The sequence below is a fragment of the Stegostoma tigrinum genome, chromosome 20 (assembly GCF_030684315.1).
Source record: "Stegostoma tigrinum isolate sSteTig4 chromosome 20, sSteTig4.hap1, whole genome shotgun sequence".
NCBI classification, from domain to species: domain Eukaryota; kingdom Metazoa; phylum Chordata; class Chondrichthyes; order Orectolobiformes; family Stegostomatidae; genus Stegostoma; species Stegostoma tigrinum.
This window is the reverse complement of record NC_081373.1, coordinates 23,797,940-23,823,720: the sequence shown is the minus strand read 5'-3', so window position 1 is coordinate 23,823,720 and position 25,781 is coordinate 23,797,940. Positions and strand designations below refer to the sequence as shown.

General features: G+C 40.7%; 2 protein-coding genes across 3 annotated transcripts in view; both read left to right on the top strand.

Annotated features, from left to right (window-relative positions):
• The window catches only part of casp7 (caspase 7, apoptosis-related cysteine peptidase), a 47,724-nt gene extending 38,227 nt beyond the window's left edge, over positions 1–9,497 (top strand). For both annotated transcript variants that reach the window (XM_048551302.2, XM_048551301.2), the window contains exons 5-7: positions 2,853–3,028; positions 5,253–5,388; positions 8,452–9,497. In XM_048551302.2, coding sequence (XP_048407259.1) covers positions 2,853–3,028; positions 5,253–5,388; positions 8,452–8,684 — 545 coding nt within the window. In that variant the 3' untranslated portion in view covers positions 8,685–9,497. The remainder of the gene's footprint in view (positions 1–2,852; positions 3,029–5,252; positions 5,389–8,451) is intronic.
• A 111-nt stretch (positions 9,498–9,608) lies between these two features.
• LOC125461964 (pleckstrin homology domain-containing family S member 1-like) overlaps positions 9,609–25,781 on the top strand; it is a 71,582-nt gene continuing 55,409 nt past the window's right edge. Inside the window, exon 1 of the mRNA XM_059653040.1 lies at positions 9,609–12,889. The gene's annotated coding sequence lies outside the window, so the exon portion shown is untranslated. The remainder of the gene's footprint in view (positions 12,890–25,781) is intronic.

Here is a 25,781-nt window from a genome sequence, read left to right as displayed (position 1 = left end):
CATATTTTTCTACATCTGCACTTTTCCCAAATGAAAGGAAGTTAGCCTGTCAAATACTTTCATCCGAAATGTTGTAAATATTGATAAATTAAATTTATCACTGCTGGAATACAAACACAGTTACTGAAAATTGGTATAAGATGGGGACAAATTGGTCACCATTCAGGTCACCTTTATGAAAAGTGGAGGTATGTAGAATTGAGTTCAGCAGTGATGCGGAGCTGCAGATATGTATTGACTAATCACTTGGTGAGTGACCACTTAGTTAAAATATCGAATTGTTCGTATCTCCTACTACTATGGGCTAAAATAAACATTTTGGGAGTGTGGCACTGGTTACTATGCTGTCACTGTCTGCAAATGTCCACCATGGTGGCTTCTAAAGAAGGTGGCAGTTGTCTGAACATTGTCCTTCATGAAATGAGAAGCCATGGAAAGGGAAAGGAGCAGTTACCAGGGGAAGATATTTAACTGGGGTAAAGGAAACTATGACGCTATCAGACAGGAGTTGGGAAGTACATATTGGGAGCAATTGTTCCACAGAAGGAGCACAGCAGACATGTGGAGACTGTTTAAGGAGCAGTTGTTGCGAGTGATGTATAAATTTGTTCCTCTGAGACAGGTAAGAAGGGGTAGGATTAAGGAGCCTTGGATGATGGGAACGGAGGTGCTTCTCATCAAAATGAAAAAGGCAGCGTACGTAAGGTGGAGGAAGCAAGCGTCTTGCACAGCTTTAGAGGATTACACGCTTGCTCGGAAGGAGCTCAAAAGTGGACTAAGGAGGGCCAGGAGGGGGCACAAAAAAGGCTTAGCGGGAAGGATGAGGGAGAACCCGAAGGCATTTTACTCACACGTGAGGAATAAGAGAACGATCAGGGAGAAGATAGGGCCGATCAGGGATAACGTAGGGAACTTGTGCGTGGAGTCTGAGCGGATAGGGGAAGCCCTAAATGAGTTTTTTGCTTTGGTTTTCACTAAGGAAAGGGACCTTGTTGTGAATGAGAACTTTGAGAAGCAGGAAAACAGGCTTGAACAGATCAAGATTGAGGAAGTTGATGTGCTGGAAATTTTAGCGAACATTAAGATTGATAAGTCCCCAGGGCCAGACCAGATTTATCCTAGATTGCTCCGGGAAGCGAGAAAGGAGGTTGCTAAACCACTGGCGAAGATCTTTGCTTCCTTACTCTCCACGGGAGTCATACCGGAAGATTGGAGGGAGGCAAATGTTGTTCCTCTTTTCAAGAAAGGGAATAGGGAAATCCCTGGAAATTACAGACCAGTCAGTCTTACGTCTGTGGTCAGCAAGGTTTTGGAAAGAATTCTGAGGGACAGGATTTATGACTATTTGGAAAAGCATAGCATGATTAAAGGGAGTCAGCATGGCTTTGTGAGGGGCAGGTCATGCCTCACAAATCTTATTGAGTTCTTTGAGGAGGTCACAAGACAGGTTGACGAGGGTCGAGCAGTGGATGTGGTGTACATGGACTTCAGCAAGGCATTTGATAAGGTTCCCCATGGCAGGCTCATTGATGAAGTCAGGAGGTATGGGATACAGGGTGACTTGGCTGTCTGGATTCAGAATTGGTTGGCTGACAGGAGGCAGAGAGTGGTTGTAGATGGTAAGCGTTCTGCCTGGAGTTCGGTGCTGAGTGGTATCCCACATCTTTGTAGTTTTTATAAATGACTTGGATGTGGAGGTTGAGGGGTGCGTTAGTATGTTTGCTGATGACACAAAGGTTGGAGGTGCCGTTGATAGTATCGAGAGCTATTGCAGGCTTCAGTGAGACATTGACAGTATGCGGAGCTGGGCTGAGAAATGGCAGATGCAGTTCAACCTGGATAAATGCAAAGTGATGCATTTTGGAAGGTCGAACTTAAATGCTGAATATAGGATTAAAGGCAGGGTTCTCGGCAGTGTGGAGGAACAGCGGGATCTTGGTGTTCAAGTGCATAGCTCCCTCAAAGTTGCCACCCAAGTTGATAAGGTTGTTAAGAAAGCATATGGTGTTATGGCTTTCATTAACAGGGGGATCGAGTTTAAGAGCCGCGAGGTTATGCTGCAGCTCTACAAAACCCTGGTGAGACCAATACTTGGAAAATTGTGTCCAGTTCTGGTAGCCCTATTACAGGGAAGATGTGGAGGCTTTAGAGAGGGTGCAAAGGAGGTTTACCAGGATGCTGCCTGGACTGGAGGGCCTGTCTTACGAGGAGAGGTTGACTGAGCCCGGACTTTTCTCTCTGGAGAGAAGGAGGAAGAGAGGTGACGTGATCGAGGTGTACAAGGTAATGAGAGGCATGGATAGAGTCGATAGCCAGAGACTTTTCCCCAGGGCAGGATTGACTGCCACGAGGGGTCATAGTTTTAAGGTGTTAGGAGGAAGGTATAGAGGAGACGTCAGAGGGAGGTTCTTCACCCAGAGAGTTGTGAGCGCATGGAATAGTTTGCCAGTGGTAGTCGTGGAAGCAGAGTCATTAGTGACATTTAAGCGACTGCTGGACATGCACATGGACAGCAGTGAATTGAGGGGAATGTAGGTTAGGTTATTTTGATTTTGGATTAGGATTATTGCACGGCACAACATCGTGGGCCGACTGTGCTGTACTTTTCTATGTTCTGAAGTGGGTATCATAACAAAGTTTTGATACTTCTTTTGGCACATCTGGTATATGTTTCTGGGAAGGGCCAGGATTTGTAAATACATCTGCTATTTTAATTTTTCATAATTTGACAGTCAGTATTTAATTCTATGCTCATTAATATGAGCAATGACACAGGATGATCTTTTAATTCAATGAATATACTTACTTTGGAATGCCATCATTTTGTATTTGAATATTGCGACTTGTTTTAGTTTCTCAGGAAAACCACTCCAACAATGCATGCTTTGCCTGTATCCTTTTAAGCCACGGTGATGAAGGCATGATTTATGGTACAGACGGAGCAATGCCTATAAAGAGACTCACTTCTCTCTTCCGAGGGGATATGTGCAAGACCCTTGTGGGGAAACCAAAACTATTTTTCATTCAGGTAACATGATTGTTCGTGACTTTGCTCTGATAATAGACTTTCTCATAAAGTCCTCACAGATGGTCATGAAGAATTTTTTTAATCCACCGAGGAAAAGGCCAGGTTCTATTTTCCCTCTCCTGTACCCGAGGACATGGTATTTTCCAGGTGGAATATGCAGACTGAAGCAGTAGAATCATTTACATTGCTGCAACGTGCAAGATTTCTAGCGACTTACCAGATTTTGTGATTGGCCCTGTCCCTTTGGAATGAAGCAGAAGTGGCCATTCCAAAACTCCTTCAATTTCCTCTAACTCTGCACATTAAGAGCTCTAATTGATGAGAGCTACCCCTACAGCAGTAGTAGCTGTGTTCCTGGAGTAATAGCAGATATCTCTGGGGGTATCCTTTCTACGTTGTTGTATTATGGATTTCTAACAGTGAGAATTTTTTTTTCCAACACACTGTTTCCCAGCTGAAGTATCTTTGGTACTCGAGCTCTCTCATCCAGCGCCAGTTTACATCCAATGAGCATACAACAGGACTTCAAATTATTTGTCCTTATTAGAACCGTTTTGTTTGTACCTTTTTCTAATGTATGGTCATTAGTGAAGTAATTAAAAAAAGGGACTACCTGTAGGATATGCCAAGAAAATTGCTAAATCCGAACAGAGATGCGCAACTGTTTGGGAACCACTGCCCTTTACAGAATGTAAAAGCAAAGCATTTTTTTGAAAAGTATTTTAGTGATTAAATTTAAGCATTTAATTTGTTGATCAATAGAAGAGTTTTATGTCAAATAAGATGACATTAATGTCAATATAAAGAAAACTGCACAGCTTAATGCTAGTGTTATTGTTCTGCTAATGACATTCCTGTGATTGTACACAAGCTTTTCATTGTGAAGTAGGTGAATATTTGGTAACGATATTAATTAGGAACTTTAAAAAAGAATGAAGTTTGGACCCTTTAAAGGCATGTTGACAAAGGTATGATTTCCTCATAGGCAGAGCAAAGCTGATAGTGAGACTCAGTTCTCTTTTCTGAGGGGATATGTGCAACAAACTTGTGTGGAAACCAGAAAGATTTTTCATTCAGGCCCACCCATAATTTTGCTCCGATTAATAGGCTTGCCAGTAACATTTTTATGGGTGGACTTGAGAAATTATTTAATGCATGAGGAAGCGGTTATGTTTTTAAAAGTGGATTTTTTTCCTTCTCCTGTACCTGAGGAATTTTTTTTTTGATGGAATATGCACAAGTGCGAGGTAGAAACGGGTGCAGGCACTGCACCCTAAACGATTTCTAGGGACTCTCCCAGGTTCTTACTCCTTGAAGTCACATTTGACAAATATTCATGTATGAATACTTAATGCATTCTGTGCAATTTTGACTATTTATAACAGCAAAAAAATTACATGTGAATACACGGGGTAGAGTTTCTGCTTTGATATCCTGGTACAAATCATGGCCAAAATTTTACCCGAGTAGGAAAGTGCTTTTTTTCCAACCCCCATGTTTCCACTCAACTTGTGTTTATCACAGATTTCAAAATTTGCCATGAACAAGTACAATGAGACTCTTCTATAAAATATAAGTTTGTTAAAATTTGTTTAATGATAAACCTTAATTTGTTGAAGGGAGAGAGCTTGATGCAGATTAAGAGTCACGGAGCTCTATGTTTTTCCTGTCTTGTCCACAAATGCCACCAGACTCACACCACACTTTATTAAAGGATTTAACTCAGTGTCCTGTGAGAAATCTAGGCTTTAAATGGCTGAAAATTATATTTTCAAAGAAGGTACAAAATTATTCCCTGTTTGTTTGGAATATGGTGACCAGCTTCTGAATAATTGTTTACTAAAAATATCAAAAACCTTTCAAAACAAGCTATTAAAGTTAAAAACAATATAAATGCTAGAAATCTAAAATAACTTCTTAGTAATACATAACCTGATTGTTGTGATCAACTGAAATTTAGCATTCTTGTATTTTTCCTGATAATCCACAATTTAAAAGTTCCAACAATTTGTCTCTTTTCCATAATAAGTATGAAATAAAATATTCATCAGTGTCTCTCATTTGAGGTTTGGGAGAACCATTGAATTGAGTGGCTACAAATTAGAATTTATTTGAATTTCGATATTTATACACTGTAATTTGAAGCCTCAGTGCCTTATTCAATTGTGTTACGACGGATTATGTATATACTTTATGTAACCTCATCTTTTCCCATTTGCTTCAGGCTTGTAGAGGTTCAGAATTTGATCAAGGAATTCAAACTGATTCTGGTTCTACCGGTGATGTAGAAACTGATGCAAATCCTCGTCACAAAATCCCAGTAGAAGCTGACTTCTTGTATGCCTATTCCACTGTACCAGGTAATGCACAGATTGTAGCCCTGGTGCGTAACTTTTCCATTAATGAATTCAATTATAATAGAGCTTTTTCTAAAGTAAAAATACTTTGCCCCACTCTTCTCGGTTTATTTTAACCTGATTTGAATTGGTGCGAAAGAGGATGTCACTGACGGTTCAAGAACAGAATTAATTTGGCGAGAGCTAAGGAATTTTAAAAAGTGCAGTGATATTGTCCAGTATAATCTATCGGCCACCAACAGATTGAAAAGATGGGGAGAAATAATCTTCAGGGAATTTGATTACCCAAATATAGACTGGGTTGTGGTGGTGTAAGGAAAAGCAAGGGGCAATGTTCCTAAATAAGCGTTCAGGTGAATTTCCAACAGAAGTATGTGTCCAGTCTAACAAAAGGGATGCACTGTTGGACATAGTACTTGGAAATTAGGTTGCCCAAGGAATTAAGTATCAGTGGGGAACCATTTAGGAGACAGTAATCATTGTATTGCAAGGTTTAGGATAATGGTGGATATTTGATAACAAGCAATTCAGTTTAAGAAAAATCAGGTGGCGGAGAGCTGACTTCAAAGGCGAAAGGAAAGAGATGGATAGACTGGAATGGAAGGTTGTAACTGAGCAATGAGTTATCTTTCAAAGCGGTTATCTTTTAGATACTGCCTATGTATCTTCCCTCAAAAGCCTGGTAGGACAAACAAGTGCAGAGCTCTTGAAACAACAAAGGCGATAGAAATTAAGATGAAGAGTAAAGTCTATTTAAGACAAGTGTCAAGTAGAAATTGTACTTGAGAATCAAGAGGAATACAGAAGGCCCAGAGGGGAGGCACAAAAAACATGTTAGAGAAGCAAACAGGAGTTATGAAAAAAAACTGACAGACAACTTTGAGGGTGCCCAGAGTCTTCTACAGCCATATAAATAGTAAAATGGTAGTAAGAGGAAAAGTAAGGCCGATTAAAAGAAACTGTCTTTACAAAAACCAACTCTCAACAAACCAAGCCTTTAGCCAAACACTTTTAAATTTGTGAAATATAAAAAGATAGGACATGTAATATTCCAGATGAGCTTCAATCTGCTGGCCTGGTACATGTAGCTAGGACACCAAACACATACAGTTATCATTGGGATCTTCTCCAAAAGCAGATCGATCAGGAGATTTAGAGAACAATTCATCCAAGAGCTTCTCAGGAGATTTATTATCATTTTATTTTTCAGCTCTCACATTGAGTTATCAAGAGCTTTTCACAGAAAGGTGAAGAGGGGTGTGTTTCTCAGCAGGCTAATCACACCAACTGAACTCTGAGTAATGCCCCAAAAACCCAACATCCAACTGACATAAAGCCAGACATGTACAGTAAACAGGGCTATGAGACCTTGACTGTTTTCTCAGATTAAGAGATACTTCCAGCAAGTAATTTTTTTCTCTTTTTTGACAAAAATAGTCGAAGTGACCTGCCGGAAACCTTTCCAAAGAAAAAAGTCTAGACATTTCCTCCATTTTCAAAGTGACCCAAGGTTCTCAATCTTTTAACCATCAGTTTCCAAATGTATTAGTAACGGGAGCACCTTCACAATAATACGCACACAAATTTGGTCAGTTCACTGAAGAACATTTTGAAGATGAATGGTTTATGATGAATGGTTAAGGGTAGAACACATTGAAGAGTGTAAAACTAAGGGACAAATTACAAAGCCTGTTCGTATAATTTGAATGATTTTCTCCTCGGTTATAAAGACTGGAAATTTTCACTTTTACGTATTCTAGATTAGAAATTAAAATGGGAGAAAGAAACTTAACAACCAAGGATTGCAGAAAAAATTATTGCACTTCCTGAAAGCAAATTATCTAACACTTATAATAGGTGCTGTTTTTGCAGCTGTTTGTTCAAGCAATAGGGATGATTATTACACATGAGCTAGAGCCAAGTGGTGTGTATGAGTGGAATTTCAGCTGGCAACAAGTAGCTGATTAGTGTGTAGAATAGTGACCAGTCGTCAACGATAAAGACCTTCTGCTTGCCAGCAGCTATGTGAATAGTTCCCGGGTTACATAGTAGCTTGTGGGTGTGAATATTAGCCTAGAAACAATCGGACCTCCCAAAAGGAAGGAGCTGCCGTTTTCTGTGGGGTAAGGAACATTTCAAGCATGAAGAAAACCCAGTTTCTGTCAGATGTGGCCTTAACCAATAAGTCAGAGATGTTGTTGTGCATACTAGTCACCCTGTGCCTCCCACAAGCAAATGAAAGTACATGGAAACCAAAAGAGCTGCGGATGCTGTAAATCAGGAACAAAAACAAAGTTGCTGGAAAAGCTCAGCAGGTCTGGCAGCATCTGTGGAGGAGAAAACAGAGTTAGCGACTCAGGTCGGGTTCTGAGGAAGAGTCACCAAACCCGAGACGTTAACTCTGTTTTCTCCTCCACTGATGCTGCCAAGCCTGCTGAGCTTTTCCAGCAGCTTTGTGAAAGTACATGGAGGTGAAAGATCAAGAGACAGCAAACCCACCCAAGCCAGCAGGGTCATCTCAGTCAGCCCTGTGGACAAGGACCATTGAACTGTCATCTCAGTCTTTTCCTCTGCGTAAAACACCCATTTTTCTTTGTCTGCCTGGATCTGTTTAGGGGAATTTTAATGAGTTATGTCAAAGTCCATAATTGCATCTCTGTAGATACAACCTATTTATTTGTAATAACAGCAATGTTTGTTAAGTACAGAAACTGGCTTTCTGTTGATTTAAGCCTAAAAGACAGGTAAATTGGCGAACTGCACATACTTTTATAAGACGTTTAATTTTTGTGATGACTCCCAGAATAGCAGAGCCTGATTTCCAGTGTGCCGCTCCATTGAGGCATAATCATGTGTACATAATTTTTAAAAAAGGACAAGAATTTGGGACTTCTAATTATCCAACTCAAATAATGTTAAACCTAAGTAAAATGCTTGAAGTTAGTTATTTAAATGATTGCAGTAAAAACTTGTTTTATTAATTGAACATTCAAGATGTAAGTCCGAACTATTGTGCCCTAGCTCAACACATTCTTAACATTTGATATGTGCTGTCTGTCATTGCAGGCTACTACTCATGGAGGAATCCAGGCAAGGGTTCTTGGTTTGCGCAGGCCCTATGCAATGCCTTCACAGAATATGGTAAAGAATTTGAGATCATGCAGATCCTGACCAGAGTCAACTACATGGTGGCCATGCATTTTGAGTCTTGGTCCGAAGATCCACGATTCAGTGAGAAGAAGCAGATACCCTGCATTGTCTCCATGCTGACTAAAGAACTTTACTTTAAAAAGAAATAAAGCACAACATCCTCAGTTCACAGTTCAGGGAAGTTTTGATTTGTAAGGTTTAAGTTGCTGTTTAGGTCAAACCTTTGAGTGGAGTTTTCAAAATGAGCTGAAGCAAAATACAGCATCCAGGAAAACCATTTGCTATCAGTGAGTGACCAGTTACTTTTTCTGTTTCACACTCTGGAACATGACAAAAGAGGTAATGAACTATCCGCTCTGTTGTTGTGTGGATCAGTAGACAGTGCAGCTTATAAATGGCTATACTGTACATCTGCAAAATGCAAAGCATGGCTGACATGGATTCATGTCTCAAATTTGATATGACTTCTCGTTTAAGTTATTATTTGGAGCATAGTTTTTACAACCTCACCAGGGTAAATTCCATGTGGTTTGGATGATGAACTAAGAGTTTTAAACTTGGAGAAAGACGTTCATCAAATCCACTTGGTTTATGCTTCCCAACATAGTTTTGAGACAGGGTGTTTTTTTAAAAATACTTCTTATGTAGCTCTACGATGTTCACAATTTTTTCAGGCAATACAGTATTTTTCAGTTTTGTTTTCTTCTCGCCAAACTACATTAAAATCCATTCTCTACAATAAGCAAAGAATACAGCTCCTTTACAATGTATTGATGTACCAACATTGATGTATTTTTTAAAACTTATTATCTTGCACCTGGGGCCAATTGCATGCCTTTTAGGAAACAGTCTTTATTTTTAAATGAACGTGCTTTTCACTGAGTTTGAACACATTTTAATCAGTTTTCCTGTATTTGGCAGCATGTTGATAAACAATGAAAATGGAATTGAATTGGAACCTGGTTTTAACAACACTTAGTTTATTATTTAATGAACCTGTTGGTTTCCTTTTGGACAGTGAATGCTTGCATACGTTTACTGCTCTGTGTAGCGTTCCCCTTGGCGAACACCAAAGCAGACTAACTACTCTTTTATCACATGGTTACTGATTGGATACTTGTGGTGCAGATTGTTAGCTCACATAAGCCTATTCACTTCAGAAATAATGACTTATGTAAAGGGTTTTGAGTTATTTGATAAGGAATTACATAAGCATTAATAGCTAGAATATGTGTGACAGGAAATAATAAACTTATCCAATTTACTGGCAACCATTACCTAAAAATATCAAGGCTATATTTCCCAGCTGTATGTATTTAATGCTCAGAGTAACTGACCCTGTAATCATGACCTGAAGACCTGACCACTTGAAACTCAATGAATAATTTCAATCTGCCAGATCAAAGCTATGAATGCCGTTATATAGAACCTGATTGCCACAATCTGAGTGTACAGCTGCTAATGCTCAGCAATAATCTTGCTTGAAAATCTCATTAAGGGAACCCATTTTCCTCAACATTCCATGTTGTTACTGAGAGAATGGGAATATTATAAAAACTTAATTAGTGACAGTGTAATTTCAAGTTCCGTTGTGGTTCTAGCATTAATATTTCTTGGTCATCCACAAAAGGTAGCCTAAATTGTCAGGTTAAACAAAAGTATTAACCATGCACTGAATCTCGAAGAATGCTTGATTTGCATTTGTCAGTATTTGCGCTTTTTAAAAAGTTATCATTTGTCATTAGAGATTTTTTAAAATTATAACTAGCACAAAGATATAAATCGTGTACACTTTTGTTTCATGATTTCACAGAATTGTTTTAGTGCGGAAAGAGGTCATTCAGCCCAATTTCACAGAATCGTAGGATCCCTACAGTGTGGAAGCAGGCCATTCGCCCATCAAGTTCACATTGACCCTCTGAAGCGGATCTCACCAGACCCACCCCCCATACTGTATTCCTCAAGCTCTGTATTTCCATTGACCAGTCCACAAAGCCTGCATGTCGCTGGATACGATGGGCATTTTAGCCAATTCACCGAACCTGCATATCTTTGGACTGAGGAAGTAATTTCTTCTAAGTCATTGAAATTTCTTAGTAGAAATTACTTACTCAGTTCAAAGATGTGCAGGGTAGGTGGACTGCCCATGCTAAATTGCCCATTGAGTCCAGGAATGTTCGCACTATTACTAAGAGCCAAATTCACTTGCAAATATGATGTCTAGAGCCTCACTTTGCAACCTGAGATTGTAATCGACCAGATTTATGATCACTAAATGTAAAGTTTGTTGACTTTGTGTAAAATTCATAATTTGGTATGATTTCAATATTCAAAATAGCAGCCCCCTCTATCGAGGCACACTAGAAGCCTTCTTTCACTAAGTGTGTAGTAAGGACACTGCGGCACTGAATACAGGTTAGTTCTGTTCTCGTGTAATCTAGCATTATAAGAAAGTCGTACCAAAGCCGTACCATTTAAGCTAATGGGGCCAGAATCACATTATAGCCAACACAGATAAGGAAAGTTTGTGCTCTACAAATAGTGGTCTGAATTCTTCAATTCTGTTAAAGCCAGTTCGTGTTGAAGAAACACATGTTATAGCAGAACTGACTGTATCCTGTTAAGAAAAGTGAGTCTAATTTTTACATGTGACAAGCACCTTTCACTTCACCCCTTAATGCTCCAGTTGAGGTGAATCACAAATGCTTATTGATATAAGAGGAGCTTTTTTTTTAAATACCTCAAGCAAAACCATAGCTTGAACATAGAGGGATTTATATACATCTCACCGTTCAACATTGTTCCCTACTGTCTTCAGATTCTCAGCAGGCATGAACCAGAGGGCAGAGTGGAGTAGTCTGGGAATGCCCTCAGACATGTTCAGAATGATTTCTGAGAAATATCAGACACGGCAAAGATTTCACACAATGATACAGCATCAAAGAAGGCCATTCAGCCACTTGAGCCAGTGCTGGCACTTTGACCGAACTGTTCGATGAATCCATCCCCTGGCACTTTCTTCGCAGGTCCATAATCTTTTATATTAAACTTCTTTTCGAAACATTATTGAAGTCATTGTTGATCGCCACAACTAGTGTATTGTCTTTTCCTTGCATCACCTCTACTTTCCGCTGTTACTTTAGATCTGCATTCTCTGATTACTGAACTTCCTGCAAACAGTTTTCTAAGTTCCATCAAAGCCCTCCAAGAACCTGAACAAATCTTCCTTTAACCTTTGCTTAAGGATACTATCCCTGAACAGATTGGGATTATTGAAGGGCAAATGAAATGAAAATCCAGGTTCCATTCATGTTCCCTCCCCTCAAGATGCTATCTGCCCAACTTATACTCTCCCCCATCCCTTGAATTTTAGGCCCATGGCATACAGAAGCTCCATAACATGATTATCTTAGAAACAATCAACATAATACTCTTATTCAAAAGGGGAAGGAGACAGTTATTTTAACATCCACTGTTGGGAATTTATTTAAGTCTATAATAGTGTATGTAATAGCAGAACATTCAAAAATACATAATGAAATCAAACAGGGTCAGCATAGCTTCATAAAGGGAAAATTTACCTAAAAGATATACAAGAATTCTTTTGTCTATCCTGCTTGTTAGCTTCTCAAGGGTAAGCAATGTATGTAATAATATATTTGGATTTCCAGAAGGTGTTTGATTAGTTAAGACCTTATGGTACTTGGGGTGGTATTTTGCATGAATAGAGAATCGGCTAACTAGTAGAAAACAGATTTGGATAAGGAGGGGGAGGGGTTTTCAAGATTGCACCCTATAACTAATGGAAAAGTTTTCCGGCCACAGTTATTTATGATATAAATTAAAGATTTGGATAAGGGAAGCAAACATACTATCACAAAGTTTGTGGAGACACAAGAATAGGTTGGAAGGTAAGTGGTGAAGATGACACGGAGTTTGAGACAAGTTAAGAAAATGGGTAAGAAAACTTGGCAGATGGAATATAATGTTGAAAAAAGTGAGGTTATGCACTTTGGCAGAAGTAACAGGATGAATATTTAAATGGAGAAAGTCAGCAGAAGATTTCAACTCAGAGGGATTTGGGACCCTTGTCCATATATAACAAAGAAGTTAGCATCCAAGTTCAGCAGATAACACAGAAGGCAAATGGACTGTTAGCCCTTTATTTCAAAGGGAATGGAGTATAAAATAAATCTAGGCTAAAACTGTACAGGGGAAAAGTTGGACAAACATCTGGAATGGTTGAATAATTTTAGACTCCATTTTTCAGCAAAGATGTACTGATATTGGAGGCAAACTTGAGAAGGTTCACTCAGTTCATACTGGATAAAGAGAGATTTTCTTCTGAAGAAAGGTGAGTAGGTTGTGTCTATACTCATTGAAGTCCAGAAGACTGAGAGATGACCTTTATGAAATATGAACAAATTGAAACAAAAATTATTAGGATGATCGATGTGGAGAAGTTATTTCAACTTGTGGGAGAGCCAAGGACCAGGGAGACATAATCTCAGAATAAGGTCTGCCCAAGCTCAGCAGGACTGGCATTATCTGTGAAGAAAAAAATCAGAGTTAACATTTCGCGTCTGGTGACACTTCCTCAGAACTTAGAATTCTTTACCACAGATAGCTGTTGAAGCTGGATTGTTAAGTGTATTCAAAGTTAAGAGAGACAGATTTTTAATCAGTAAGGGAATCATGTGTTATGGGGAAAGGCAGGAAAGTGAAATTGAGGATTATCAAATCAGTCATGTACGATGGAGCAGATGTAAACCTCAGGAGTTTTAGGACAGGAAGGGATCCTAAGCCCAGGGAGATGGTAGGTTTTGAAGTAAAGGTGGCTCATAATGGGAGGGTAACATCTTATGTGTGAAGGAGTGTTGACCCTAATATGTGCAGGTCACCTCCAAAATGAACTACTGCTCCTTCCTACCCAGCCTCCTTCAGCTAGGCCGTAAAATAGAGACTGTTCACTCTCTGCTGTTCGCCTGCACAACAGCCATGTTATGACATGGGCAGTGTTTCATTGTGTTACAGTACTCGTTGACAAGCCTAACTTATCTTTAATTATTCATTTAAATATGGTGATAAGCTGCCAGTTTCGGTATCCAACCACCTTGTATATTATGGAGGGCAGCTTGGTTTGAAGGGGAAGTTTGCAGTCTGGCAGCCTGACAAGTTTAATCTGTTCCCCACCCTCGACCCCACAGGCTTAAATCACACCCAGCAGAGGTACATTAGATCCAGCCCATTGGTTGGAAGTGTTTTGTAGTGATGGTGGCTGGTGGCAGGTAGTTCAGTTGGAAAATAGGCTGAAGAGACAACTGGTTTTATCAACAGTTTCTAACCACTTTGCCTCATCAGACTGATGTCATGTGTGTTAATGGGACAGTAGTAACAACAAGGTATAATGGCCATTTAACCCATAAGCTTTATATACATTAGATGAAAATGAACTTGTACAATACTCTTGTTAGATCTCAGCTGAAGCATTCATAGAATTTCTACAGTGTGGAAGCAGGCCATTTAGCCCAACAAGTTCACACCCACTCTCTGAAGACCATCCCACCCAGACTCACCCCACTATCCTATCCCTGTATTTCCCATGGCTAATTCATATAAGCTGTACATCCCTGGACACTACGGGCAATTTAGCCTGGCCAATATACCTAGCCTCCACATCTTTGAACTGTGGGAGGAAATGGGAGAACCCAGAGGAAGCCCACACAGACAAGGGGAGAATGTGCAAACTCGACACAGACAGTTGCCCAAGGTTGGAATTGAACCTGGTCCCTAGCTCTGTGTATAATTGTGGGTGCCACATTGTAGAAAGGATGTGGAGCACAGTGGAGAGAGTACAGGAGCAATTTACAAAATAATGGTTCCCAGGATGAGAAAGTTCAGTTTGGAGGATCAATTAAGAAATTGGGACTGTTCTCCTTTGAGAACAGAAAGTTAAGAGATTTAGAGATTTTCAAATTCACAGTCGGTCTGAACAGAGTACATGGGGAGAAATTGTTCCATTTTGTAAATTGAACACGAACAAGAGGGCATAGATTTAAAATGATTTGCAAAGAAGCAAATATGCTGTGTGGGGGGATAAAAGATTACTCAATGAGTAATGAGTAGTTAGCATATGGAGTGCACTGCCTGGAAGGGTGTTAGAGGCAGGCTCAATTGAGGGTAATGGATGATTATTTGGATAGAAATCACATGCAAGGATAAGGGGGAGAAAGCATGATATAGGCACAAGGTAATGATGCTTATTTGAAGAGCCAGTAAAGGTGTGGTGGGCTAAATGGCCTCTTTCGGTAATGTAAGATGTTTATGATTCTGAGTCAAAGGGCAGATGTAAATATTTTTCCCAGAATCTATACAGCTGTGTTCATACCATAAAAAGCCTACGGCTGCAGACCCAGTCTCATTGTGGGCCGATGTTTTTCAATCAACTGGTGACATTACAGCTTAAAGAATGTCAGTCCTGACAACAATTGTTCTTTACGTGCAGAGCTCCAACTACAGTGCAGTGAACCATAATTAGTCATTCATTGTAATTGAATGGTGCGTCAATGTCCAAAAGCTGAGATTGCTCAATCCAGCTGAAAGGGTACGTTATACACTCTCCTATTTAACAAGTATTGCATAGAAAGGTTTTCTGATACTTTAAACATGTGAAAAAGTGGTGGATACTCAGTAGCTTGAGTGAAAATATCTTATCTTATTTTTATTTAGACAGCAAGAATCATGTTTTAAATTTCACTGAGAATGAGCTTTGTGCACCTCAATGAATGGGTCCTTTGTAAGATCACTGTCTAAAGCTTTGAGAGGTATTTTGACTAATAAAACTATTTGGCGATCTGTGATTAGTCAGAAAACTCTTTTACATCTACATCAAAAGTACAGATGACCCCACATCTGATATTGGAATCTTGAATCCAATTGCAAAGATATGGAGAAAACTGTGTGTTATCCTCTCAGCAATACGGCACAAACTCATTTCACTTGAGAAACAAATCCCCAACAAAGAAAAAGTAAAGCCTTATTAACTAAGTTGAATTCATACCCAGGTTCACGGATAAAAATTATCAAGTTTTATTGACTAGAACCAGATTTCTCCCACAACTGCTGCAATTGATTATATTTGTAATTGTATAAGGAATTGTATCAACAAACCTGCAAGAACTTGACATCTGGATACAAATTCTCCTGTTGGGAACACGCAGCATGGGTTCATGAAGGGTAGGTCATGTTTAACTAATTTGGTGGAATTCTTTGAGGACATTACTTGCTTGGTGGGCAGTGGGGAACCTGTGGATGCAGTGTATCTGGATTTCCAGAAGGCATTTGACAAGGTGCCACATCAAAGGCTGTTACATAAGATAAAGTTGCATGGTATCACAGGTAATGTATTGGCATGGATAGTGGATTGGTTGAGGAGTAGAAAGCAAACAGTTAAGGGTAAATGTGTGTTTATCTGGTTGGCAGTCAGTGGCTAGTTGTGTGTCTCAGGGATCAGTGTTGGGACCGCAATTGTTTACAATTCACAGATAATTTGGATTTGGGGTCTCGGTGTGATATGTCAAAATTTGCAAATGACATTAAGATGAGTGGTACAGCAAAGTGTGCAGAAGATACTGAAAGTCTGCAGAGGGATATAGATAGTCTGAGTGAGGGGGCAAAGGTCCGGCAGATGGAGTACAATGTTGACAAGTGTGGGGTCATCCATTTTGGTAGAAATAACAGCAAAATGGACTACATTTTAAATGGTAAAAAATTGTAGCATGCTGCTGTGCAGAGGGATTTGGGTGTCCTGCATGATTCGCTAAAAGTAGGATTGCAGGTGCAGCAGGTAATTAAAAAGGCAAATGGAATTTTATCTGGCATTGCAAGAGGGATGGAGTTTAAAAACAGGGAGGCTATGCTGCAGCTGTCTAGGGTCCTGGTGAGGCCACACCTGGAGTATTGTGTGCAGTTTTGGTCACCTTGAGAAGGGATATACTAGCACTGGAGGTGGTGCAGAGGAGATATACTCAGTTGATTCCAGAGTTGAGAGGGTTGGATTATGAGGAGAGACTGAGTAGTCTGGGATTATACCCATTGGAATTCAGAAGAATGAGGGGCGAGCTTATAGAAACGTATAAGATTATGAAGGAAATAGATAAGGTGGAGGCAGGGAGGTTGTTTCCACTAGCAGGTGAAACTAGGACATGGGGGCATAGCCTCAAAATAAAGGGAAGCAGATGTAGGACTGAGGTCAGGAGGAACTTCTTCACCCAAAGGATTGTGAATCTGTGAAATTCTCTGCCCAGTGAAGCGGTTGAAGCTACCGCGCCGAATGTGTTTAAGGCAAGGCTAGATAAATTTTTAAACTGTAAAGGAATTATGTGATATGGCGTGCGGGTGGGTAAGTGGAGCTGAGTCTCAACAAGATCAGCCATGATCTTATTAAATGGCAGGGCAGGCTCAAGGGGCCGGATGGCCTACTCCTGCTCCTAGTTCTTATGTTCTAACTGCGAATGCTGCAAATCAGAAAGAAAAAGATAAATTGCTGGAAAAGCTCAGCAGGTTTGACAACATCTGTGGAGAGAAATCAGAGTTAACATTTTGGGTCTAGTGACCCTTCCCCAGAAGCTTCAAGGTGCCCACTATTCTCACCCAATCCATTTGGATATTAAACCTGAAGAAAGGTCCCGACCTGAAATGTCAAGCTTTCCTGCTCCTGTGATGCTGCTTGGCCTGCCGTGTTCACATCGTGTTATCTTGGATGTTAAACCCTTTTCCTTTTATGAAATTGACTGTAATGTGTTATTTCGGTGTAAAGGTCGAATTGCACCCGATATAGATTTGAGAAAGACCTTCTCCTAAAGTAATGGGGAGACCACAAGTACAATATACATTGATTTACATCTGCAATGCAGCAAACATGAACTTAAATGTCAGGCCACCCTAAAACTTAGGTTCCTATTAAATTGATATTGGGATGTTACAAAAGGAACAGAACAACTGCATTTTAGATGTAAATTCGCTCCAAGGAAATCCAGCTTTCTGTTATGATAAATCTGATTTGTGAGGTAAGGTAGAAAACTCTTTTGTCTACAGGTATGTGTTATCACAACTTATGTATTGAGAAAAGAATTGTGAAATGAATTTTGTTTGGCTGTGCTGTGTCACATTATTTTCAGAACCAATTTTCACTGATGTCCACTTACAATATAGAATAATCTTTAAATAATAGTTGTAGCTTTTATACCTATTTAATAGACAGCAATGAAAAGGCAGTAACATCAGTGAGCAGTGTGTGAATGTGTTGTGTTTTGTTCCTTTTGCCTGTGGGTCACCCAGACCCACCGTAATCTGGTTGGCTCTTGACTGCCCTCTGAAGCGGCCGAGCAAGATACTCAGCTGTATCAGTCTCTACAAAGTCTCGACGAAGAAATAAAAGCAGTAGGACTACTTGGCATGACTTAGGCACCAAAAATGACAACTGAGGAAACAGCCCTGTCGACCCTGCAAAGTCCTTCTTACCAGTAGTGCCAAAATTGGACAGCTGTCTCATAGACTAGTGAAGCAACAACCTGACATTGTAAGATATGATTCCATGAGTATGTCCCAGACACAATCATTACCATCCCTGGATATGTCCTGTCCCACCAGCAGGACAGACCCAGTAGAGGTGGCAGCACAATTTATACAGTCAGTAGGGAGAGACCGTGGGAGTCCTCAACATTGACTCCCCCCCCATGAAGTCTCATGCTTTTACGTTAAACATGGGCAAGGACACCTCGTGCTGATTGCCACTTACTGATCTCCCTCAGCTGAAGAATCGATACGCTTCCATGTTGAACAACACCTGGAGGAAGCTCTGAGTGTGGCAAAGGCATAAAATTTACTCTGGGTGGGAGATTTCAATGTCCACCATCAAGAGTATTGGGCAGCAGTACTACTGATCAAGCTGGTCGGGTCCTAAAGGACGTAGCTACTTGACTGGGTCGGCAGCGGGTTGTGAGGTAACCAACAAGAGGGGAAAACATACTTGACCTCATCCTTACAAATCTGCCAGCTGCAGATGCATCCGTCCCTGAGAATATCAATAACAGTGACCACCGCACAGTCCTTATGGAAATAAAGTCCTATCTTCATATTGTCACCATGCTAAATGGGACATATTTTGAATAAATCTAGAAACTCAAGACTGGGCATCTGTGAATGCAATGGGCCATCAACAGCAGCAGAATTGCACTCCAGCAGAATAACCTCATGGCCTGTCATAATCCCCATTCAACCAATACCATGAAGACAGGGGATCAATGCTGGTTCAAATGGAGAATGCAGGAGGGCATGCTAGGAGCAGCACCAGGCATACCTTAAAATGAGGTGTCAACGTGGTGAAACCATCAAGCAGTGCTCCTTGTATGCACAACAGCATAAACAGCAAGTGATAGACAGAAATAAGTGATCCCACATTGAATGGATCAGATCTAAGCTCCGTAGTCCTGGCACATCCAGTCGTGAATGGTGGTGGACAATTACATCTCACTGAAGGAGGAGGCTGCACAAATATCCACATCCTCAAAGATGGAAGAGCCCAGCATATCAGTGCAAAAGATAAGGGTGAAGTATTTACAGTAATCTTCAGCCAGAAGTGTCAAGTTGGCCTCCTCCAGTGGTGCCCAGCATTACAGATACCACTCGAGCCAATTTGAATCACTCCATGTGATATTAAGAAACAGTTGGAGGCAATGGATATTGCAAATGCTGTGGGTTCACACAACATTCTGGCTATAGTTCTGAAGACTTGAGGTCCAGAACCTGCAGCTTCCCCAGCTCAGCTGTTCTTGTCCAATTACAACACTAGCATCTACCCGTGTAAAAGTGTCCAAAATATCCTGTACCCAAAAAACAGGACAAATCCAACCCAGTCAGTCTACTCTTAGTCATCCGTAAAGTAATGGAAGGTGTCATCAACAGTGCTATCAAGCAACACCTACTCAGAGATAACAAAGTGTGGAGCTGGAGGAACACAGCAGGCCAGGCAGCATCAGAGGAGCAGGAAAGCTGACGTTTCGAGTCTGGACCCTTCTTCAGAAAAAGGATATTTTTGAAGAAGGGTCGTGACACAAAACGTCAGCTTTCCTGCTCCTCTGATGCTGCCCGGCCTGCTGTGTTCCTCCAACTCCACACTTTGTTATCTCTGACTCCAACGCCTGCTGTTCTTGCTATCTCACCTGCTCAGTGATGCCTAGTTTGGGTTCCACCAGAACCACTCAGCTCCTGACCTCCTTACATGCCTTGGTTCAAATATGGACAAAGAGCTGAACACCAGAGGTGAGAGTGGCAGCCCTTGACATCAAGACCGCATTCAGGCAAGTGCAGTTTCAAGGAGCCCTAACAAAACGTGAATCAATGAGTATCGGGGGCAAATTCTCTGCTGGTTGGAGCCATATCTGGCACATGGGAAGATGGTTTCGGTTGGTAGAGGTCAGTCATCTCAGCTTCAGGAATTCCACATAGAAGTGTCCTAAGCCCAATCATCTTCAGCAGTTTTGTCAATGGCCTTCCCTCCATCATAAGGTCAGAAGTGGGGATGTTCACCGATGTTTGCACAAAGTTCAAGGTCATTTGCAACTGCTTAGATACTGAAGCAGACTACATTCAAATTCAACAAGTTCTGGACAGTACCCAGGCTTAGGCTGACAAGTGGTAAGTAATGTTTGTACCACACAAATGCCAGGCATTGGCCATCTCCAATAACAGACAATCTAACCACCATCCTTCGATATTCAATGGTATTGCCTTCACTGAATCCCTCATTATCAACGTCCTGGGGTTGACTTTAACCAAAAGCTCAACTGGATTTACCATATAAACAAAATGGTCACAAAGTGAAGGTCAGAGGCGAGGAAAACTGCAGTAAGTAACTCATCTCCTGACTTCCCAAAGCCCGTTCACCACCTGCAAGGTATAGGTCAAGTGTGTGATGGAATACCCCCCACTTGCCTGCAGTAATGCTAAAGAGATGGAAATTTATATCTCACCACTTCAGTTGATGAGAAAAAAAGGTAGTCTCATCAATAGTCATTATGAAACTACTGGATTTCTCATAAAAGCCAATGTGGTTTGCTAATGTCCTTTAGGGGAGAAAATCTGCCACCCTCTACCTGGTATAAGCCAACATGTGCCCTCCAGATCTACACAATGTAGTTGACTCGTAACTACCCTTTTAAATGATCCAGCAAGCCAACCTGCTACAGTGAGCAAAGATTCATGGGCCTACATTCATGAGCTGTGCCACCTTCTCATAGGCAATCGTGAACAGGCAATAAATATCTGCCTTATCAACACTCATCTTGTGAATGAATTTTATGAAAATCTCAACGTTTCCTGTTTTTGGCGATACAGGGCAGATTTTATGAAGAGCAAGGAGTTGGTTAGACAATATTCCACTCGAGCAACACCACCACAATGCAGACTAAATGAATTATTTCCCTACTGTTGCAGCAACCCTGTACTTAGCTTCTTATTGTCTTGGTTAGTACTGGGTATCAGTACTTGAAAAGTAATTCAAGCTGTGAAGTGTGTTCTTTAAGCAAAATAAAATTCTACAGAAATGTAAAAGTATGATACACCACCTGTGCAACATACACATCTAATCATCAGCAAATTCACAGTGTTAAAGAATAATGCTTAAAATGGCAAAACTGTTGAGGTTGTTACCTGATGAGAGGATCTGTGGGATGAGAGGGTTCCATAACAGGATAGAGTGAGTAAAATGGATCTATTTTCTCTGCAGTTTACAAAACAGAAACGTTTTTACAGGACTTGACTGGATAAATACTGAGACGCTGCTCCCCTCACCAGAGTCTCAGGATAAATGTCTTTTTTCCTTTATTCATTCACAGGATGTGGGCATTGATAGCCAGGTTGAATTTAATGCCCATCCCTAATTGCCCAAAGGGCAATTGCTGTGCTCATTGCTGTGGGTCTGGAGTCACATCTAGGCCATACCAGGTAAAGATGGCAGTTTCCTTCCCTAAAGGACTCTACTGAACTAGATGGGTGGTTTATCCCCCTAACAATTGGTAATGGATTCATTTTAATTCCAGATTTTTATTGAATTCAAATTCCACCATGTGCTGTAGTGGGATTCAAACCTGGATCCCCAGAACATTATCGGAGTCTCTGAGTTAACAGGCCAGCAATAATACCACTAGGCCATCACCCCCTGTTTAGAATCTGAGGTGGGGAGAATTTTCAAAAACAGGCTGTTTTTGAGATTAGATTTAGATGTGATTGTCATGTGTACTGAAGCATGGAAATGCAGGAGTACAGTGAAAACTGAATGATTGATTGAATCTCTACGGTGTGGAAACAGGCCATTCCGCCCATTGCATCCACACCGACCCTTCAAAGAGCATCCTGCCCAGGCCTGCCCCCGACCCTATCCCTGTGACCCTGCATTTCCCGTGGCTAATGCACCTAGCCTGCACATCCCTGGACACTATGGGTGATTTAGCATGGCCAATCCACCTAACCTGTGGGAGGAAACCCATGCAAACATGAGCAGAATGTGTGAACTCTGTGCAGACAGTCACCTGAGGATGGAATGGAACCTGGATCCCTGGTACTGTGAAGTCACACTGCCAATTACTGAGGCAATGTGCTGCCCTGCAGCCACTGTGCCCACATATGGTGCCATCTTAGGTACCCAGGTACAAAAACTTAAGTACATTGTAAAAGAAACAAAGTTTAAAACTTTAAGCTTTACCTTCATAGAATAAGTAGAAAAATAAAGAAATGAGGCAGATGTTGATGATTAGTCATTGAGTACACCTGAAAATAAGATTGATGGACATTTGGACACTGAAGGTTCAAGAAACATAGGCATTGGGCATGTTGTTCAACTGGAATATCAACCACGATCTCATTGAATAACAGCGCAGTGTTGTGGGGCTACTCCTGTTTCAATTTCTAGTATCATATGTGTTAAGATTGGATTTCCAAAGCTAGAATCATATTTGAATGATGGTTTCCCATTATTTGAACAATAAACAGATCTAAATTCATAATTTCTACTCGGCTTTATGATGGGCATGGTAGATGAACCATTATGAATCTGTAGGATATAACCAATTTAAAAAAACCATAACTGAACCAAATCCAATACAAACAAAGTAGACTGAATGAATCACATATTATCCTTAGCCTTTTGACTGTTCTGCAGCCAAATAATGTGAATAGTTGATGTAGAATTACTGTAAGTAACTGTTCGTATGACAAAACAGTATCATAAGTTCAAACCTTTAGAAAATCCGAAAGCTCTACACTGCCATGCATGTCAATCTCCAGGATTGTTTGAATAAGAGTATAATCAAAAAAATGAGTTAATTTACTATTTTAAGAGAGTTTAGAAGGAGACTTTGCATCACCTGCTAAAAATCTTGTATGTTCAAAAGCTATGCCAGTTAAATTTCTGTGAGAATGTGAGAGAACAAAAAGTTGTGCATGCATTAATAATACAGTAAACATTTGGTATTTCAGCAGTATAATCTTTACCAGTTTATCTAAAGCACCAGTTCATAAAGGGCCAGTTTAAACAAAGTTTGCTACTCCAAATGTGGCCTACCTAAAGTACTGTACAGCTGCAACATGACTCGCCAACTTCTTTACTCAGTGGCCTGACTGATGAAGGCAAGCATGCCGTGTGCTCTCTTTATCACTTTCTTCACCTGTGTTGCCCCTTTCAGAAAGCTATGGACTTATACTCCAAGATCCGTCTGTATATGAATGCTCTCAAGGGTAGGCTCTCAAGCTTACTGCATACTTTTCTCTTACACTTATAGTGGCATAGAGCTGTACAGCATGGAAACAGACCCTTTGGTCCGACTTGTCCAAGATGACCAAATATCCTAAATTAATCTAATCCCATTTGCCAACATTTGGCCCATTTCTCTCTAAACCGTTCCTACTCACGTACTCATCCAGATGCCTTTCAAATATTGTAAATGTACCAGCCTCCACCACTTCCTCTGGGAGCTCATTCCATACACACACCACTCGCTGCATGCAAACGTTGCCCCTTAGGTATCTTTTGAATCTTTCCCCTTTCACCTTGAACCTATTCCCTCTAGTTTTGGACTCCCTACCCCAGGGTAAAGACTTGGCTATTCACTCTATCCATGCCCGTCACGATTTTATAAACCTCTATAAGGTCACCCCTCAGCTTCTGATGCTCCAGGGAAAATAGCCCTAGCCCATTCGGCATCTTCCTATAGCTCAAAATACATCACCTCACTCATGTCCAAATTAAACTCTATCTGCCATTTCTCTGCCCAACTTTCCAACTGATCTATATCTTGCTATATCTTTTGACAGCTTTCCTCATTATCCACCAATTTTTGTGTCATCTGCAAACTTACTAGTCAGATGACTCCCATTTTCATCCAAATCATTTATATATATAGAGATCCCACCACTGATCCTTGCAGAACAACCACCAGACTCAGACCTCCAGTCAGAAAAACACGTCTCCAAAACCACCCTCTGTATTCTTTGACAAAGTCAATTTTGTATCCAAATTATCAACTTATGTGGTCTCATGTGACTTAATTTTCTGGATCAGTCCATAATGAGGAACCTTGTCAAATGCTTTAGTAAAGCCCATGTAGCCAACATCCAATGTTCTAACCCCATCAATCACCACTTCCACAAAAAAACTCAAATTTGTGAGACATGACCTCCCCCACAAAAATCCTTGCTGAGTCTCCCTAATAAGTTCGTCCTTTTCCAAATGTGACTAAATCTTGTCCCTTAGAACCTTCTCCAGTTATTTCGCTATTATTGATACAAGGCCCACAGAACTATAATTTCCTTGATTATCACATGGACAGCAGTGAATTGAGGGGAATGTAGGTTAGGTTATTTTATTTTTGGATTAGGATTATTCCACGGCACAACATCGTGGGCCGAAGGGCCTGTACTGTGCTGTACTTTTCTATGTTCTATGTTCTATGTTCTATCTCTGTTGTCCTTCTTAAGTAAAAACACAACATTGACTATTCTCAAGTATTTTGAAACCTTGCCTATAGCTAAAGTGTATACAAAGATCTCTGTCAAGGCACCAATAATATCCTGTGATAGATCCCATCAGGCCCTGGGGTCTTAGCTGCCTTAGTGTTTTTCAAGATATCCACCACCTCCTCCTTCTTTATATTAACACATCCTAGAATGTTAAAATACCCCTTTCTAATCTTACCATCTTTCTCTTTGGTGAATACCAGTGTGAAGTACACATCAAGGATCTCTCCCACTTTCTCCTTAATGCTACTTGCCAAGACATTTCATGGCTCATTTTAGCCCTCCTAATTTTTTTTTACATTCTTTCCTGCTACCTCAAAAATTCTTCAAGATCCTTGCCTGTGTAATAACTCCACAGATTCAGTATCCCATAAGACCATAAGACATAGGAGTGGAAGTAAGGCCATTCAGCCCATCAAGTGTACTCTGCCATTTAATCATGGCAGATGGGCATTTCAACTCCACTTCCCTGCACTCTCCCCGTAGCCCTTGATTCCTTGTGCGATCAAGAATTTGTCGATCTCTGCTTTGAAGGCATCTAACATCCTGGCCTCCACTGTGCTCTGTGGCAATGAATCCCACAGGCCCACCACTCTCTGGCTGAAGAAATGTCATCTCATTTCAGTTTTAAATTTACCCCTTCTAATTCTAAGGCTGTGCCCACGGGTCCTAGTCTCCCCACCTAACAGAAACAGCATCCCAGCGTCCACCCCTTCAAAGCCATACATTATCTTGTAAGTTTCTATTAGATCTCCCCTCAACCTTCTAAACTCTAATGAGTACAATCCCAGGATCCTTAGCTGTTCATCATACGTTAAACCTACAATTCCAGGGATCATCTGTGTGAATCTCCGCTGGACACGCTCCTGGGCTAGTATGTCATTCCTGAGGTGTGGGGCCCAAAATTGGACACAGTATTCTAAATGGGGCCTAACTAGAGCTTTATAAAGTCTTAGAAGCACATCACTGCTTTTATATTCCAACCCATCACCAAGTCACCCTTTATTTATACATGAACAGTCCTTGAATTTAGTTCTACCTCTTCAGAGTCAGCTACTGGACCGCCAGTATTTCTGACACTCCCCTTTTACTCTGTCAGCCAGAGTTCCCTGATTGGATTTGATTAACAGCCCCAATCAGGGAACTCATAATTCTACAAAGACCAGCTGGTTGAC